General features: G+C 41.3%; 2 protein-coding genes across 5 annotated transcripts in view; one reads left to right on the forward strand and one right to left on the reverse strand.

The window, feature by feature from the left end:
- Positions 1 to 7,604, forward strand: part of wscd2 (WSC domain containing 2) — a 42,711-nt gene extending 35,107 nt beyond the window's left edge. For all 3 annotated transcript variants that reach the window (XM_041937006.1, XM_041937005.1, XM_041937007.1), the window contains 5 exons: positions 278 to 399; positions 478 to 652; positions 1,695 to 1,859; positions 1,946 to 2,146; positions 5,754 to 7,604. In XM_041937006.1, coding sequence (XP_041792940.1) covers positions 278 to 399; positions 478 to 652; positions 1,695 to 1,859; positions 1,946 to 2,146; positions 5,754 to 6,106 — 1,016 coding nt within the window. In that variant the 3' untranslated portion in view covers positions 6,107 to 7,604. The remainder of the gene's footprint in view (positions 1 to 277; positions 400 to 477; positions 653 to 1,694; positions 1,860 to 1,945; positions 2,147 to 5,753) is intronic.
- A 2,690-nt stretch (positions 7,605 to 10,294) lies between these two features.
- cmklr1 (chemokine-like receptor 1) lies at positions 10,295 to 12,618 on the reverse strand. 2 transcript variants are annotated; one of them, XM_041937320.1, is made up of 2 exons: positions 12,581 to 12,618; positions 10,295 to 12,435 (listed from the first exon to the last, which is right to left on the reverse strand). In XM_041937320.1, the coding sequence occupies exon 2, from the start codon at positions 12,399 to 12,401 to the stop codon at positions 11,358 to 11,360; it is 1,044 nt and encodes a 347-aa protein (XP_041793254.1). In that variant the 5' UTR covers positions 12,402 to 12,435; positions 12,581 to 12,618; the 3' UTR covers positions 10,295 to 11,357. The 2 variants fall into 2 exon arrangements, with proteins under 2 accessions (XP_041793254.1, XP_041793253.1); XM_041937319.1 differs by having other exon boundaries at positions 12,568 to 12,618.
- Between the last annotated feature and the right edge of the window lie 2,050 nt (positions 12,619 to 14,668).

Genomic DNA, 14,668 nt, shown 5'->3' on the forward strand with positions numbered 1-14,668 from the left:
CTAAAAACTTCTTGCGTGATGAAGAAGCAGCTCTTCTCTCTGTTGTGATATACGGTCTATCCATCAGACCAGAGTGAAGACCTGAGGTTAAAGGTCATCAACACACCGCAGGGCTGTAAGTGCTGCTATTGGTCGAGAGCCTCTGTGGGATCTCTTCATCAGGGGTCAGTGAACAGAGGCCAATCTGATGGAAGCTGTGCTCAGTAACCATAAAACCGGAGTATACTATGGTTCTTTTTCCTGTTGGGGTGTAACATTTTGCTTCTGTCTGTTTCAGATGGCAGCGCCATTTTCAAAGGGTGCTTCCACAGGCCAGACAATGTCACTCTGGCACTTCCCTTCAGCGCGGCCATCCAAAACATGTCTGTGGACAAGTGCGTGGACATGTGCACGGAGAGGGTGAGGGGACATGTGTGTGCTCACGCGTTGTAAGTTTGTGAGTGTGTCCTCAGCGTGTAACGGCCGCTGTGTTTTCAGGAGAAATCGTTGGCCGTTCTGGCCGGAGATCGATGTCGCTGTGGCTTCCCGACCCCTCTCTTCTCCCTTCATGAGCTTGAGAACGAGGAGATGTGTCTCCACCGCTGCCACGGGGAGGAGTTCGAAAGCTGCGGGAACGACGAGTACTTTGTGGTGTACCAGACGCAGGTTCAAGGTAAAGCTCGGTGGCTAACACCTTGCAGCACAGTCGCAGCTGTGCTCCGTGTGAGGAAACTCAAGGAAAGTCCCTCTGCATGCATGCAGGAAATAAAAACATGCACATTGACCGCACTGTGGCTTATCATTTTTTTTTATAGTTACTGTAAGATAACTATGTAATCCTATATTTTTGTACATTTGAGCTAGATTTAGAATATATTTAGTTTTATTTGTTCTTTTAATAACTTAATTTCCAATAAGATATACTCTAAAAACTTACTGTCATCGTATATTTACTGTTATTGACATTTTTGATCATTAAAGGGTTATTTAAATGGCTATAAAATATCCTGTCCCAGACATACCTTCATCACACACTTTGAAACAAATTTCAGGCATCTTTACAAAAAATCTCCTTGTTTTTGTTTATTTAAAAAAGCAGAAAGAGATACAGAGTGATACATTGCAAGCATGTATTTTTATTCTTATTATTGCTAAGCAGTTGTGTTTCCTCAATGAACCGGACAGCTGTGGGTCACTGAGCTCAGTAAACAGAAAAGGAGGTTTAATGCTGTGAAGCAAAAAACAAAAACAAGCCACAGCAGGAAGTGAACTTTATGAAAATATTCCGGACAACTCAGAAATCTGCACCCATCATCTGATTTCTTTGTGGGTTTTAACTGACCTTCACCAACACACTGACGTCAGTAAGTGGGAATTATTAGGCAATTTGTTAGGAAGAGGAATCAAGCTAACCCACCCACAGCAAAGAAATAACACCATGACGTGTCTGTCTCTCTGTTTCTGGAGCTTTTCTGACCTTTATCTAATGTGTTAAATGTCTTCACCACAAACTTCCAGTGTTTCAACATAACAATTCTTTTTCTTTTGCCCAGAACGACACTAATAAGCAGGAAGTGAGTTGGGCTGCCCCCAAATTTGAAGCTTGTCCAGTATTTTGCAGAGTCATAGATTACTGTGTTCACTGCAGACTTTTTTTTTTTTTCTTTTTTACAACAAATCAATAATATAGCCTGTCGGTCTCTGTGTTTCATCAGATAACCGCTGCATGGACCGGCACTTCCTCCCCACTCGTGCCAAGCAGCTGGTGGCGCTCGCCAGTTTCCCCGGAGCCGGCAACACCTGGGCTCGCCACCTCATAGAGCTCGCCACCGGCTTCTACACCGGCAGCTATTACTTTGATGGCTCCCTTTACAATAAAGGTAGGTGCCGCCGTTTATCTGACGTGATTCACAAACATCTGCCTCTGCGGATTAAATGTATTCACTGTGGGATGTCACTGTGTCAGGATTTAAAGGAGAGCGGGACCACTGGCGGAGTGGGAGGACGATCTGCATTAAGACACATGAGAGCGGAAGGAAGGAGATCGAAGCCTTTGACTCCAGCATCCTCATGATCCGAAACCCCTACAAAGCCCTCATGGCAGAATTTAACAGAAAATATGGCGGCCATATTGGATTTGCCTCCCAGGCCCACTGGAGAGGGAAAGGTGGGATGCTGTAACCACTGTATTGTGCAGTATTTGTAAGAATACATCATGCATACTCAGGTAAACAATTAAAAAAAACAAGAAACTTGAAATAGGAAGTAGGCTTTTTTTCGTTTAAGAGGCAAAATGTAAGAATGTTTGAGCATATGGCCAAAATCCATCCAGCTAACGGACAAATGACTCATGACTGAAAGTTTGCTGAGTCTCAGTCCTTTGAAACAAGTCATTTTCACAGATGGATTCACAACCCATATTAGACAATATTTAAAAGAAACTTATTCCACCCTTACTTAATTAAATTTAATTTAAAACAAAATTTTCAACCAGTATCTTCACAGGGAGTGTGCGGTATTGTTCAAAGAATTGGGAAATGGTGCTGACGTAGAATGGTTAGGAGATGGAACGATAAGTCCATGGCTGTTTTCGTGGTTGTGACCTTATAAACCAATGCGGCTGAGCACAAGGTTTTGATTTGAAGACATTTCACACATGTTAACAGGCACAATGTCTTATTAAAAATGAGAAATGAAACAGCCATCCAACAATAACCACAGTCACTCTGGTTGGTCACATCATGAGTTGAGCCACCAGATAAAACCAGCTGGTTCCTCAGACTCTCGTGCTGCATTTAATCAGGAAACGTGTGTGTGTGTGTGGACTGTTTGTATAGAGGATGTGTACATTCCTCACAGGAAGTCTTCCGAGATGAGATGATTGGAGATTTCAACATTTGGGGAAATACATTTGTTGGCTTTATGTGGGAGAGTTAGACGAGAAGATTGATACCTCTCATATGTGTTCATACAATATGAAGCTACAGCCAGCAGCTAGTTAGCATAGCTTAGCACAAAGACTGGAAACAGCTAATCACATTGTAATTGTCGTGTTTATTTCTTAAAGGTATTAAACAAATTAACATTTTAATTAGTAAGCTTTCGAGGTGCTGGTAGGTGGGCTAAGCTAGCTGGTTCCCCTTGTTTCCAGTCTTTGAGCTAAGCTAATTAGCTATTGGCTGTAGCTTCACAAAATTCACAAAATGTGGAACTATTCCTTTAAGAAAGCTGTAGTATTTTAAAGTCTTGTGTCGGGATCCTTTATGTTGCAGCATGTATGTGTATGATTACACCTAAGAGGTAAAACAAATCATCTTCTGGTTTTTATAATAATTAGCTGACAAGCCCGGAGGCACGAGGTTTCTGGACTCAAGAATGCAGACCCACACAACAGCAAGGTTTTCAAAATAAGGATAAATTTATTAACAGAAATCACTCAGGATGTAATACAATCTAAATTTGGCAAGTTAATCAAAGTACAACAAAAAGCGCTAAGGACAAGAATGACTGGCAAATAACAAAGTAACTATGGCTCAAAAGACTAGGAGGAAAAGTAACAAAAGGCGCAAGGCAAAACTGAGCACTAAGGCTGGATAACAAAGTTTAAACAAAAGACGCAAGGCTAGACTAATCACTATGGCAAGGTAACAAAGTTCAAACAAAAGATATAACTCTATACTTATGACAAGACTTACAATGGTAACAGGAGAGTAGGATCATGAAGGCAAGATAGCAAGGCAGTACAAGACATGGCATGAGACAATCTGGCACAGGACAAAGGGAGACGCGGACTATATATACACGAGGCAACAATGAACAGGTGGAGACAATTAGGGCAGGGTAGACAGTCAGACAGGCGGGAAACACACCGGGTAGTCAAGGGCCTGAAACGAGAGGAGAGTTAGGTTTCACAATAAAACAGGAAGTGCAAGACAAGACATGACGCTCATGAACAAAACACATTAACACATCTGACGAGACATGACATTAGCTGCTTCATTTATATGGTTGATATTAATATATTACATTAAGACACTTTTACAAACTTAATTTCTCCATTTTTTTTATAGATTTTGTGATAGATTTGGACATTTTGTCTGACATGCAATGCGTCACTCTGCATTGTGCAACCATTTGGTAATGTGTCAGCACAATTCAGTCAAAGTTAAAATGTCACTCTTAAATCTGCTTGATGATTAAAAGTGTCATTGTTCATGAAGTCATTCAAGAAATCAAATCTTTGAGTCCAGTAACTCTTTCTTCTGTAAAACCGTATGCCCTTGGCCAAGCTATCTTTATATATGTCATGCATATTCTGCTTTTCTCAGGACATCCACCCACCAAAGTGGGTCTCAGTAACCATGGCAACTGGTTTTGTCTCATCCGCGTATCGTCTCTCTGACTTTCTGTGAGGTTTAATCGATTTTCCAGAGGCTGGAGAGTTGCCGACCCAGCAGTTGTCTCTCTTTGTGGAAACATCAGCACATTTGGCCTGCCGTCTCCGATGAATGTTTATTCGTTGCGTTGTTGGGGAAATGATGCAGTGACATCAGTGAAGAGAAAGGCTTTATGACAGCTGCCACTTCGAATACAGAGAGAGGATCCAGTTTGAGAGCCGGCGTGACATTGTGTTCGGGGCGCCGCATGTGCGACTCGATGCACTCACCTCTGCAGAGGGAGGCCGTGGGGCTCAGATGATGCTACAGACGATGCCTTCCAGTGTGACCCCGTAAAGTCAACTCAGGGGCAAATGTAACTTTGGAGGGCGTGTCGTTTAATAAAGCACAGAGTTGTTTGATAAGCCTCTTACATAAACCTCTTTATTTTAGTTCTTTAACTATCATAACACAGCCATAAGTATCTTAACTAAATTTGATATTCAGCATAATATTAGCAGAACAGGATGTTCTAGCTGCAGTTTTGTTGTTCTCTTCTTATTTGAAGCTTTTCTTTTGAAAGCCTGATAAGGAGAACAGACCCAGAGTGGTTAGAGATGCAGTTCCTCTGTGTTTCTATACAGCTGGTGGTGTTTTTAGATGCACTATATAATATTCTGTCCACTGTGGTACTAAAGTTGCCTTCAAACTCAGCAGGCTTTAAACTTTAACGACAGCCTCTCCTTACAGGAGAGATACATGCCAATGCAGCACAGCTCCTGCCAGCCGCTGCTTTTACGGGCCAGTGGAATATCAATGAGTAAAAGATGCAAGCAAAGGATTTTCCTTAGTACCTCTGCAGTTTGACTGACAACCGAGAACGTCCACTTTACTGTCCAAATGTTTCAGGATTGACTTAATGCACCCGTGAATTGCAACAGACCTCTTGAGCGCAGTGACATCAGTGTTTGGCTGTCTTGACTCTCACTTCCTCTTCACGCAGCCCCCACACTGACTTTACCACTCCCTGTATATGTTACTTCAGTTTGCTCTGGTGTGAGACTGCGGCCTGCGTTTATCAACCTGCTAAAATTGAAATTTTACACTTAAGTAGAAGCCAGGCGCTCCAGAGCTTCAGAGGTGTAGAGTTACATCGAAGCCATTTTGAAGCATTAAGGGATTTTTGTGATGGAAAAAAACTCTAAATATGTGATTTAGATGAAGAGAGATGAGTTTTTAGGGGTTTAATAAATGCCAGGAGAAGAACTGTAATCCTGAGTTTATCTGAGTGGTTGTTGTGTCTCCCATGTTTCAATTTGCACAATATAACAGACTTTATTTAGTACACTGTCTCCTTCAAGTCCTTGTTCATTTCCTGTCCTCTCACTTGTCCTGCAGAGTGGCCCGAGTTTGTGCGGAACTATGCGCCTTGGTGGGCGTCCCACACGCTGGACTGGCTGAATTATGGGAAGAACGTCCAGGTGGTCCACTTTGAGGATCTGAAGAGGGACCTGTTCTCCAAGCTGAAAGAGATGGTTCAGTTTCTTGGTTTGAAGGTTTCTGAGGACCGCCTGCTCTGCGTCGAGGGCCAGAAGGATGGAAACTTCAAGCGATCAGGGCTACGAAAGCTTGAATACGACCCCTATACTCCTGAAATGAGAGCGAACATCAATGAACTGATCAGAACAGTAGACGCCGCATTGAAGAAAAGGCAGATGTCTGGAGTTCCAGAGGAGTATCTGCCAAGATGATAAATGTGATCTCTTAATTTCCCTCTTTTCCCTCCTTTGATTGGACTCTGCACCATATTTTATAGGATTACGTGACTTAAATAGTTTTTTCAATTATTTTTCAGTGAAGTCACAAACAGTAGGTTACCCACCTTTTTTCATTTTCTGTTGAACTCCAGCAGCTTCGTGCATTAATAGAAGAGGCAGTTTGAACTGTGGAGGCTTGTTTTTCTCTTTGGTTGAATGAAAAGCACTTCTTATCCCGCTCTATGCACATGTGCTGTGTCGGCATGTGCTCATGCCTTAACATGAAGAAGGTACAATAGCTGTGACTACAGAGAGGCCCATCTGACTGGACTGGGTGATTTGCTGCCAGGGAAAAAACATCTGACCTAAAAGATACTACACAATACTGCAAAATGCGTTGTACGAGCTTATTCTTTGCAAAAGAGAAATAACGATTATGAGAAATCAAAGGATTAAAATGTATGAATCTGCTGCTGCTATCACAGATACAGAACAGTACTGTTTTATACATGAACTTCACTGAGAACTTTAAAACGTTCGGTCCGATGTCGGAGGGAAAAATGCAATATGCAGGCTTTAACTACCTGATGATGATACTGTGTGTTTCCAAGTTTTTGTAAGTAATTCAGCTTACTGTATGGAAGAGAAATCCTGTTTTCAATGATGAAGAGGTAAAGAACTCTCAGCTCCTCATATTCAAGAAGATTAATAATCCCTCTTGAAGGCACTGACTCAAGGAGAGAAGAGGATTTATCTCGACAGCATTTATTTATCTCTGGTGTGCGGTGCACATGTTGACTAATTTGGTTGTGAATATGTCTTCTTAACACTGGACTCGATGCAGAAATCCAAAAAGCACCTCGCCGTGCAACACTTGCCCCAAAGATCACTGAGGAATTAGACATTACACTTGTTGTAGGTTGGAGGTTACCTTTAGCAGTAGTGATCGTTATAGATTTATTTTACGACAGTTATTCATGCTGAATGTGAAAACTGTTCACTTTTTTTTATTGCTTTGTTGTAAGAAGAGCTACGAAACGGATAAAGCTGTTGATCATTTTAATCATGATTTTTTTAAAAAATCTCCACGAAAGTGTGAAAAATTCTGCTCAGACTTAAACAGCACGTGTTATAATGGTACTCAATGTGCTATGCCATATGCTTAAAAATAAACAACTATATAAATAAATGAATACATGAATATAGAAATAAATACGTAAATAAAAGACTGGTGACTGAGAGCCAGAAAACATGACTGACTTCCATTTTCAGTATGATATAAATATATTTTTATAGTGTGGGCTCACACAGCAACAATATTTGTATTGCAACAAGCAGACAGGAGAAGCTGTTTCTATTTTTAACACATGCTTTAAACTTTATTGGCTGTTGCTTTCATTGACAAGCCGGCACTTTCTGAACATAGGTGTCACATTTGAATGTATTTTCTATTGAATGAATGTAATGTGAAATGGCCCAATAAATGACGACATAAAATGATGTGATGTGGTCGACTGTTTTTTAACTGTTTTCGAACATTGAAGAAAATGCGCTGTAGATTTCACTAGAGTCTCTCCAGGCTCATCCATTATTAAGCCATAGATTGAATAAAAGCTGTACTTAGTATACTTATTATGCTCAATATACCCAAACACTTGTAAATATACTCAATTACAAGTAAAGTTCCTACTACTTGCAGTGGTTTTATGGTCCAGTGTGCACAGCTAGGATTTCCTGTAAATCCTGTAAAGGATTTCTTGTCCCAGACAGCAGGAGCCAGCGGATCAAGAGTGTAATCTCCACCTGGGATCGGGTGGACATGTCCCCCTCACTTTTAATATTTCACGTTAGTTCTCTTAATAAAATCTTCTGTGAGAAGATCTGAGCTGAGCAAAGTGGTGATTTTTCCATCTGAGTCACCCTATTTGTTATCATCCTGCCTTTGGATCAATGAGCTTAACCACCAGCAGCAGCAGGTGATGTTGTGTGTCTTTTTTGCAGACCTGCAGACACATCACAGGGCTGAAATAAGATTCTTCCCGTCTTCTCCTGAAAATCGTGTGGGGATCCGCAGTTTCCCCTCCTTTTTCCCCAGTGTGTTTTGGTGTTTCCCCTTCCTTCTGTCTCCTGTCGGTCTCTCCCCTGTCTGTCTTGTCTGAGTGTTCATCACTGCAGCGTGTGGACGACAGGTTGGGCTACAAAGCTGCTTCCTATCAAGCAATCAAGACTCAGCTGCTGTGACAGTATTTAAGAACTGGTGCCTCACCCAGTATTTGTCGAATCGCCAGCTCACCTGTGTGGTAATGACTGACCTCTGAAAATTATTCCTAGAACTTTGTTGGATCTATGCTTGCCTGTTTTTGCTCCTGACTCTCACGTTTTTTGTGTCTTCAGTAAAGGCCTTGATTCGACACCTCTTTAGCTGCTCTTCCCTGAGAGCTCCAAGTTCTGTGATCCAGGGATCTTCTAGCTGTGAGGAGACGCTGCTAACCACCGAGCCACCGTGCAGCCCTCCCTGAATAGTCATTCAACCTTTTGACTGCACCTGGTCTCCTGTTCTCTCTGTCTGAGTGTGGCATTTTGGGTCTTTTTAAATATACAAGCGTATCAGGTTCTCTATAAATGAAACTGAAAGATAAATGATTTTCAGAGGAGTTACCACAGAGGTTTGCATTGCATTTCCATTTGTTTTAGTGTACCTCCGTTATTGTGGAAAGCACATGAACAATTTTAGTAATGAATTTAATCTTAATTTGTTATTGGCTTGATTTATTATTAGCACTAAACACAAAGTACAGCTGAGGCTGATGGAAATGCCGTTTTCTTTGCAGCCGTTTGGCTGTAAAGCAAAGTACTGGACAAATTATAATTTGGACCTGATGGTGCTGAGGGAGCATGAACGTTTGTGCACAATTTCATGACAGTTCATGCAGTAGGTGTTGAGATATTTCAGTCTGGACCAAAGTTTGGACGGGCCGAATCACATCCACAGAGCCACGCTGCTAACAATGTGGCGTCAGGAAAAGCTGTCGCAACTAAGAGATGGTAACAGCACTCAGTGATGAGGATCAGTGACAAAAAGGACACACATGGCAGTTAAAATTAGCTTTAGTTCTAATAAATACTATTTATACATTGAGAGAGAGGCTGATATCAAGGAATACATGAGAAGAGGTGCAGCTGCAAAAAAAAAAAAAAAAAACAAGCTGTGAACACAACATCTCAAAAGCTGCTATGGAGAGCATGTTAGCACGCAGCTGCTTATTTACACATTCAGCAGTTATGGAGCAACATCAACATTCACACGAGTCCAGTATTCATCTTCCTTTAGCCCAGACTTTGTCCCCACTAACTACTGATGGAAATATCCGGCTCTTCTTGCCACTATTCAACTTAACTAGAAACTTTGTCTGTCTGCTATTTGTTCGCATATCATATCGTTCACATTCACATGTGAGCCAAAGTATACAGTGAAAACACTGATTAATGCAGCTTTAAACTCAGCTCTGTCCGGAGTTTCACTGTGACTCGCTGCCAGTGTCTCATCTAACCTTTGCAGCGTGGTTCTTTCCTCTGCTTTCCACTGTTTCAACACCGAAGAAGCACCAGTTGCTCCTTTTTGTTATGACTCCTCATATGTTGCTGAGCAGGAACTGAGTTACTGCACAAAAATTCCATTCAAAGTTTCATTCTTCACAGCAGATTAACCATGTCTTTTGTGCACCTTCAGGAGAACACTCATTTTGAACCTGGAGATGTTGCATCATTGTGCATCAACACAAGCTGACCTCATATTCCTCTTTAAGCCTTTATTGTTTTAGAAGTATTTGCAAAAATGCGCCTGAAATCATGTTGCGTAAAGAGGTCACACTACCACTGACTGCTGCTGAGCAGTGTTGTTAGCTGCGTTTTATTGCATTCACTACTACAAGTGTAGCATCAATGAAATTACAGATTTTTTGACCGCAAATAACTACAAATAAAATTGCAAAATTCATCCAATCTAACTTTAATCTTTGAACATATACCAAAGTTCTCATCTGAACATGATCGTGCTTTCACTGTGCATAAATTATAAATGAGTGCATTTCCAAGAAGTTATTGCTTCATTTATTTGAGGGAACTGGCCTCAAAACGCAAGTCATGCCTCAAGATTGAGAGATTAAGACAACAAAGAGCTGGTTGGAATAGTTACTGCTTTATTTAACAAAACAGAAACAAGGAGGAAAAAAATATTCAAACATTTATTGCACCAACCACATTGACTGTACAGCTCATACATACATGAAATAAGGCAAGTACAGGTCTATTCAACAAGCTGTGTGTCAAAAGGAACGGACAGCTGGGTGTCTTTCATTTGAACTGCTTCATGTTGAGAGAGAAATGCATTTACCTCATACAATAAAAACATATTAGAAAGCAGCGCAGCAGAGGACAGCAGCTATTTCTCTACGTCTCTGATTCATGAGAACTAACTGCACAGCGCATACCTCAACAGCCGTCCTCCACCCATCTGCACATTTTATTCAGGTCAGTCTGATACAACACAAAAAAATGCTGCAACACAAAAATAGCAGGTGTCAGTAAATGAAACCCCAGAACATCCCTTTAGGTGGGAAAACAGTTGAGGTTTTATGTTCAAAAGAAATACCAATAATAAATTCTTGGTTCTTTTCCATCAACGAGTGTTTCTCTTTTTCTTCTCTTCATTCCAGTTGTGTGGGATTGTGCTTATTATTTCAGTTCGGAGGCCGAGGAAGCAAATGAAAACTGTACAACAAAGAATTTACAACATGAGATTATCTCCTCTCCTGTTGAATTTTGACGTGGTTCAATAATGAATACGCAATACTTGCAATCCATGCATGAGCATCGAGAGACCTGCAAGTTCATCTGCAATTTGAAACCAACAAAGATTTGTGAAAGTTGATGCTGCAAGGAGCCCGTCCACTGCTCATTCTGCTTAATCCAATTTCAGACAATGGTTAATGTGACGATTACATATTTCTATGTTTATCATCACAATGTATACCTTACATTTTACAGTCCTTGCATTGTACAACTACATGTACAGTTATAAATGAAACGAATGCAACGAAAAGGTCCATCCATACCACGACTCTATATCGACTTGACTCACGAGTGTGTTTTCGTAAGCAGCATATTTCATATCTTAGGGTAATTAATGCATATTTATACACAGTATTTTTGCTGAGCACAACAGTTTTGGAGTAACCTGACACCTCTATATGTGTGTGGAAGCTCTGGCGTCCATGGAGCTGGACCTGGACAGGTATCGGCTGGTGGTGCGACCTTCATCTGCCATCGCGTTCTCCATCTTTGAAAGCAGAGAGCTCTTGAGCCTCTGCTTGAAGTCATTGCCCATGAAAACGTAGAGCACTGGGTTGAGGAAGCTGTTCGCCGCAGCCATCGAAGTGCCTACTTTGAGTCCGGTGATTAAAATGCGGTGGTCGTAGTTTTGGTGGTTCAGCTCCATCAGGACGAACACGTGGTAGGGCAGCCAGCTGATGAAGAAAGCAGCGACGAGCGCTGTCATGACTCTGAAGGGTTTGGAGGATTTGGTCATCCTGTTGTTTCGAAGTTTGAGGATGATGATGGAGTAGCAGACGATGATGATGATGAAAGGGATAACAAACCCTGCAAGGAGGCGGCTAAATACGACTATCTTGTGACTGTGGTTTAATGTGTAGTTGTTGTAGCATATGGTCGTGCCCAGGTGGGTGCTAACATCCCGGAAGATCATAGAGGGAACGCTTAGTGCAATAGCGAGAAGCCAAGCCAGGACAACGGTAACGGAGGCCATTTTCACGCTGCGATGGTTCTGCGCCCAAACTGGAAAAACGACTGACACAAAGCGGTCGACGCTGATGATGACCAGGAGGAAGATGCTGCTGAACATGTTGATGAACATGACGGAGGAGGTGAATTTGCACATGAAGAGGCCAAAGATCCACTCCTCCATCACCATGTTGGCGATGCTGAACGGGAGGAAGCCGCAGAAGACGAAGTCAGAGATCGCAAGGCTCAGGTACCAGATGGTGTTGACCGTCCTCTTCATCTTGAAGCCAGAAATCCAGATGACCAAAGCATTTCCAAAGAAGCCCAGCAGAAAAATGAGCACGCTGACCACGAGTAAAGACACACACAGCGCCTCCTTTAAACACGTTGCTTTGTGCTGGAAAACAGGCTCCTCATTTGGAGTCAAAATGCCTTCGTAGCTGTAGTTATTATAGTCGTAATGATACAGATAATCGTCTGACAAAGCCATTGTGCTCGGAAGAACAGAACAGTCTTAGAGATTTCTGTGAGAAAAAAGGAAAATATTTGAAATTATTGTTTTTAATTGAATTCAACATGATTTTTCAACAAAGCTTATTTAATGACAACACATTTGAATCTAACTGCTGTCTGATATTCATTGATTAATGCCATACCTGCAGCACTGACCTTCCACTGGTGTTGACCCGACGCTGTCCAGAGCTAAGTGTCAACAGACCCGTGCTGTTTCCTTAAACATGTTCAAAACACCACTCAACCCATCAGCTGACCGGGTGGTTTCTCAATACTTCCATCCCCTGAAGACTTTCAGTACTGCATTTTGAGGGCCTGAAGGACATTTCTTGTATAACATCTACTCAAGAGCTATATTCAAGTACGTTTATTTTAGTCTTTTCTTTTCAAGTCTCTTCCTGCTTCTGCTCCACCACATTTCAGAGAAATATTGTACTTTTTACTTCACTACAACTATCAGACAGCTGTAGTTACTTCACTATTTAGGATTTTTGCATAGAAAACACACAGAAACACAGCATCAAGCCAGTTAAATACTCCCGAAATTCAATCCAAAGGATTCATGTACATTGATGCTAATTGAACAACACTCAACTACTTCCTGGAAACATTCAGTGTTTCCAGTCAAACCCAAAGGTGTCCTGTGTGAACGTCCGGTGTTCGACCTGTGTGGACGTTGTCACTCCATCGTCCATATTAGTTTGAAAGTCGTACCGAGTGTCACGAAATAAAAAGGAAAATTCAAGTCCATTTACAAGAAGCTACAGATTAATCTTTGTGACTGTTTCACAAACTGCAGTGATACCATCTTATAGAACAGGATGCCTCGTAAATTAAACTACCCAGCAGTATATACCGGTGCAGCTGAAATGAGAGTGGTCGATTTATTGATTACTCAACGGACAGAAAATCAATTGACATTTTATTTCGATAATAATTTTAATGCAAAAATGCCAAACATTTGACGGTCCCACCTTTCTGGCTTATTTTAATTCTTTTATTTTTTACAGACCAAACAATCAATCTATCAGTGGAGGAGATAAATATACAAATATCTATTATCGATATAACTATACAAAATAGTTCAAAATGAGCTCCCCCTCAACCAACTACAACAGTAAAATCCTCCTTTTTGTATTGATGTACGAGTGATAGTTAACATTTTCAATACATGCTGGTAACAGAGTATTTTTATTGTGTGGTTTTCTACTTTTACTTAAATACAGTATCTGAATACTTCCTCCACCACTAAACTCAAGCTCTTAACTATTAAACTGTCCCATAATCCCAGCAAACAAATAAAAATTGAGTCATTAAAAGTGTTTATTTCTCGAGCTGCTGTTGGTCAGTAAGGCTTTAAATGATATTAATTGTACAGTACTGAGCCTTTATGTTCTTCCTCTGGCTTGTGAAACAGAGAAGCACACATGAACTCCCCTCTGTCAGGGCTTTGTGAAACGGCTCTGATGTTTCTCTTCTCTCTGCCAGATGTGACTGCTCAAAGCACTCAGAGGAGGAAAGCATGTCAGGCCACAGTATTCAGAAAACCATGAAGCATTGGGCGAGACAACACTCTCAGGCTATAAACATGCAGATTTTAATTTCATATTTCAGCCTCTGCTATTGATGCAGATGTTTGTTAAAAAAATGCATAAAAAGCAACAGCTGTGGTAAATACAGGCCACAGAACATCGCTGCCAACATTACCGGCTGGATCAGCTCTCTGTGGCCGTCCGGCTTCATGGAGTCATGATCATCGAGGCAGACGCATCCGTGCGTGATGTTCAGTGTTTCTCCCAAACACGGGGAGGAAGACGAACCACAGCTGGCAACGCTACTCAGATTAAAAATGTTATAATGAGTGAGGAGGATCAAAAATCACACTGGATTCCTGATGTTATCTGAAAGTCCCACATTTGCAGAGGATAATAAAATGATGAGGGATGAAGAGTTGCTATCAGAGGCAGAAATGATAACACAGAAAAACAGAAATGAACCTTTATGGTTTTAAACCGCAGAGAGCTCATTTTTCTCAGCTTTGCTGCTGACCTTCACTTTCTATTTCTTCCTGTGATTTGATGTTGACTGTTGAAGTTTTGATAGTGAAAGTGACTGAAAAAGACCTTTTTCTCGTAAGACATGTGGCACTCTTGTTGTGAACAAACTTGTTGACTATTCACAGTGTATGAAGTTTGAGATAGAATCTTAGTTGTCGCTCCACCATGTGCAGGTAATAGACAGGAT

This window comes from Chelmon rostratus, chromosome 5 (genome assembly GCF_017976325.1).
Source record: "Chelmon rostratus isolate fCheRos1 chromosome 5, fCheRos1.pri, whole genome shotgun sequence".
Lineage (NCBI taxonomy): Eukaryota > Metazoa > Chordata > Actinopteri > Chaetodontiformes > Chaetodontidae > Chelmon > Chelmon rostratus.

Excerpts from the sequence above, each read along its gene's own strand:
- cmklr1 (XM_041937320.1), bottom strand. The coding sequence starts at position 12,401 with ATGGCTTTGTCAGACGATTATCTGTATCATTACGACTATAATAACTAC.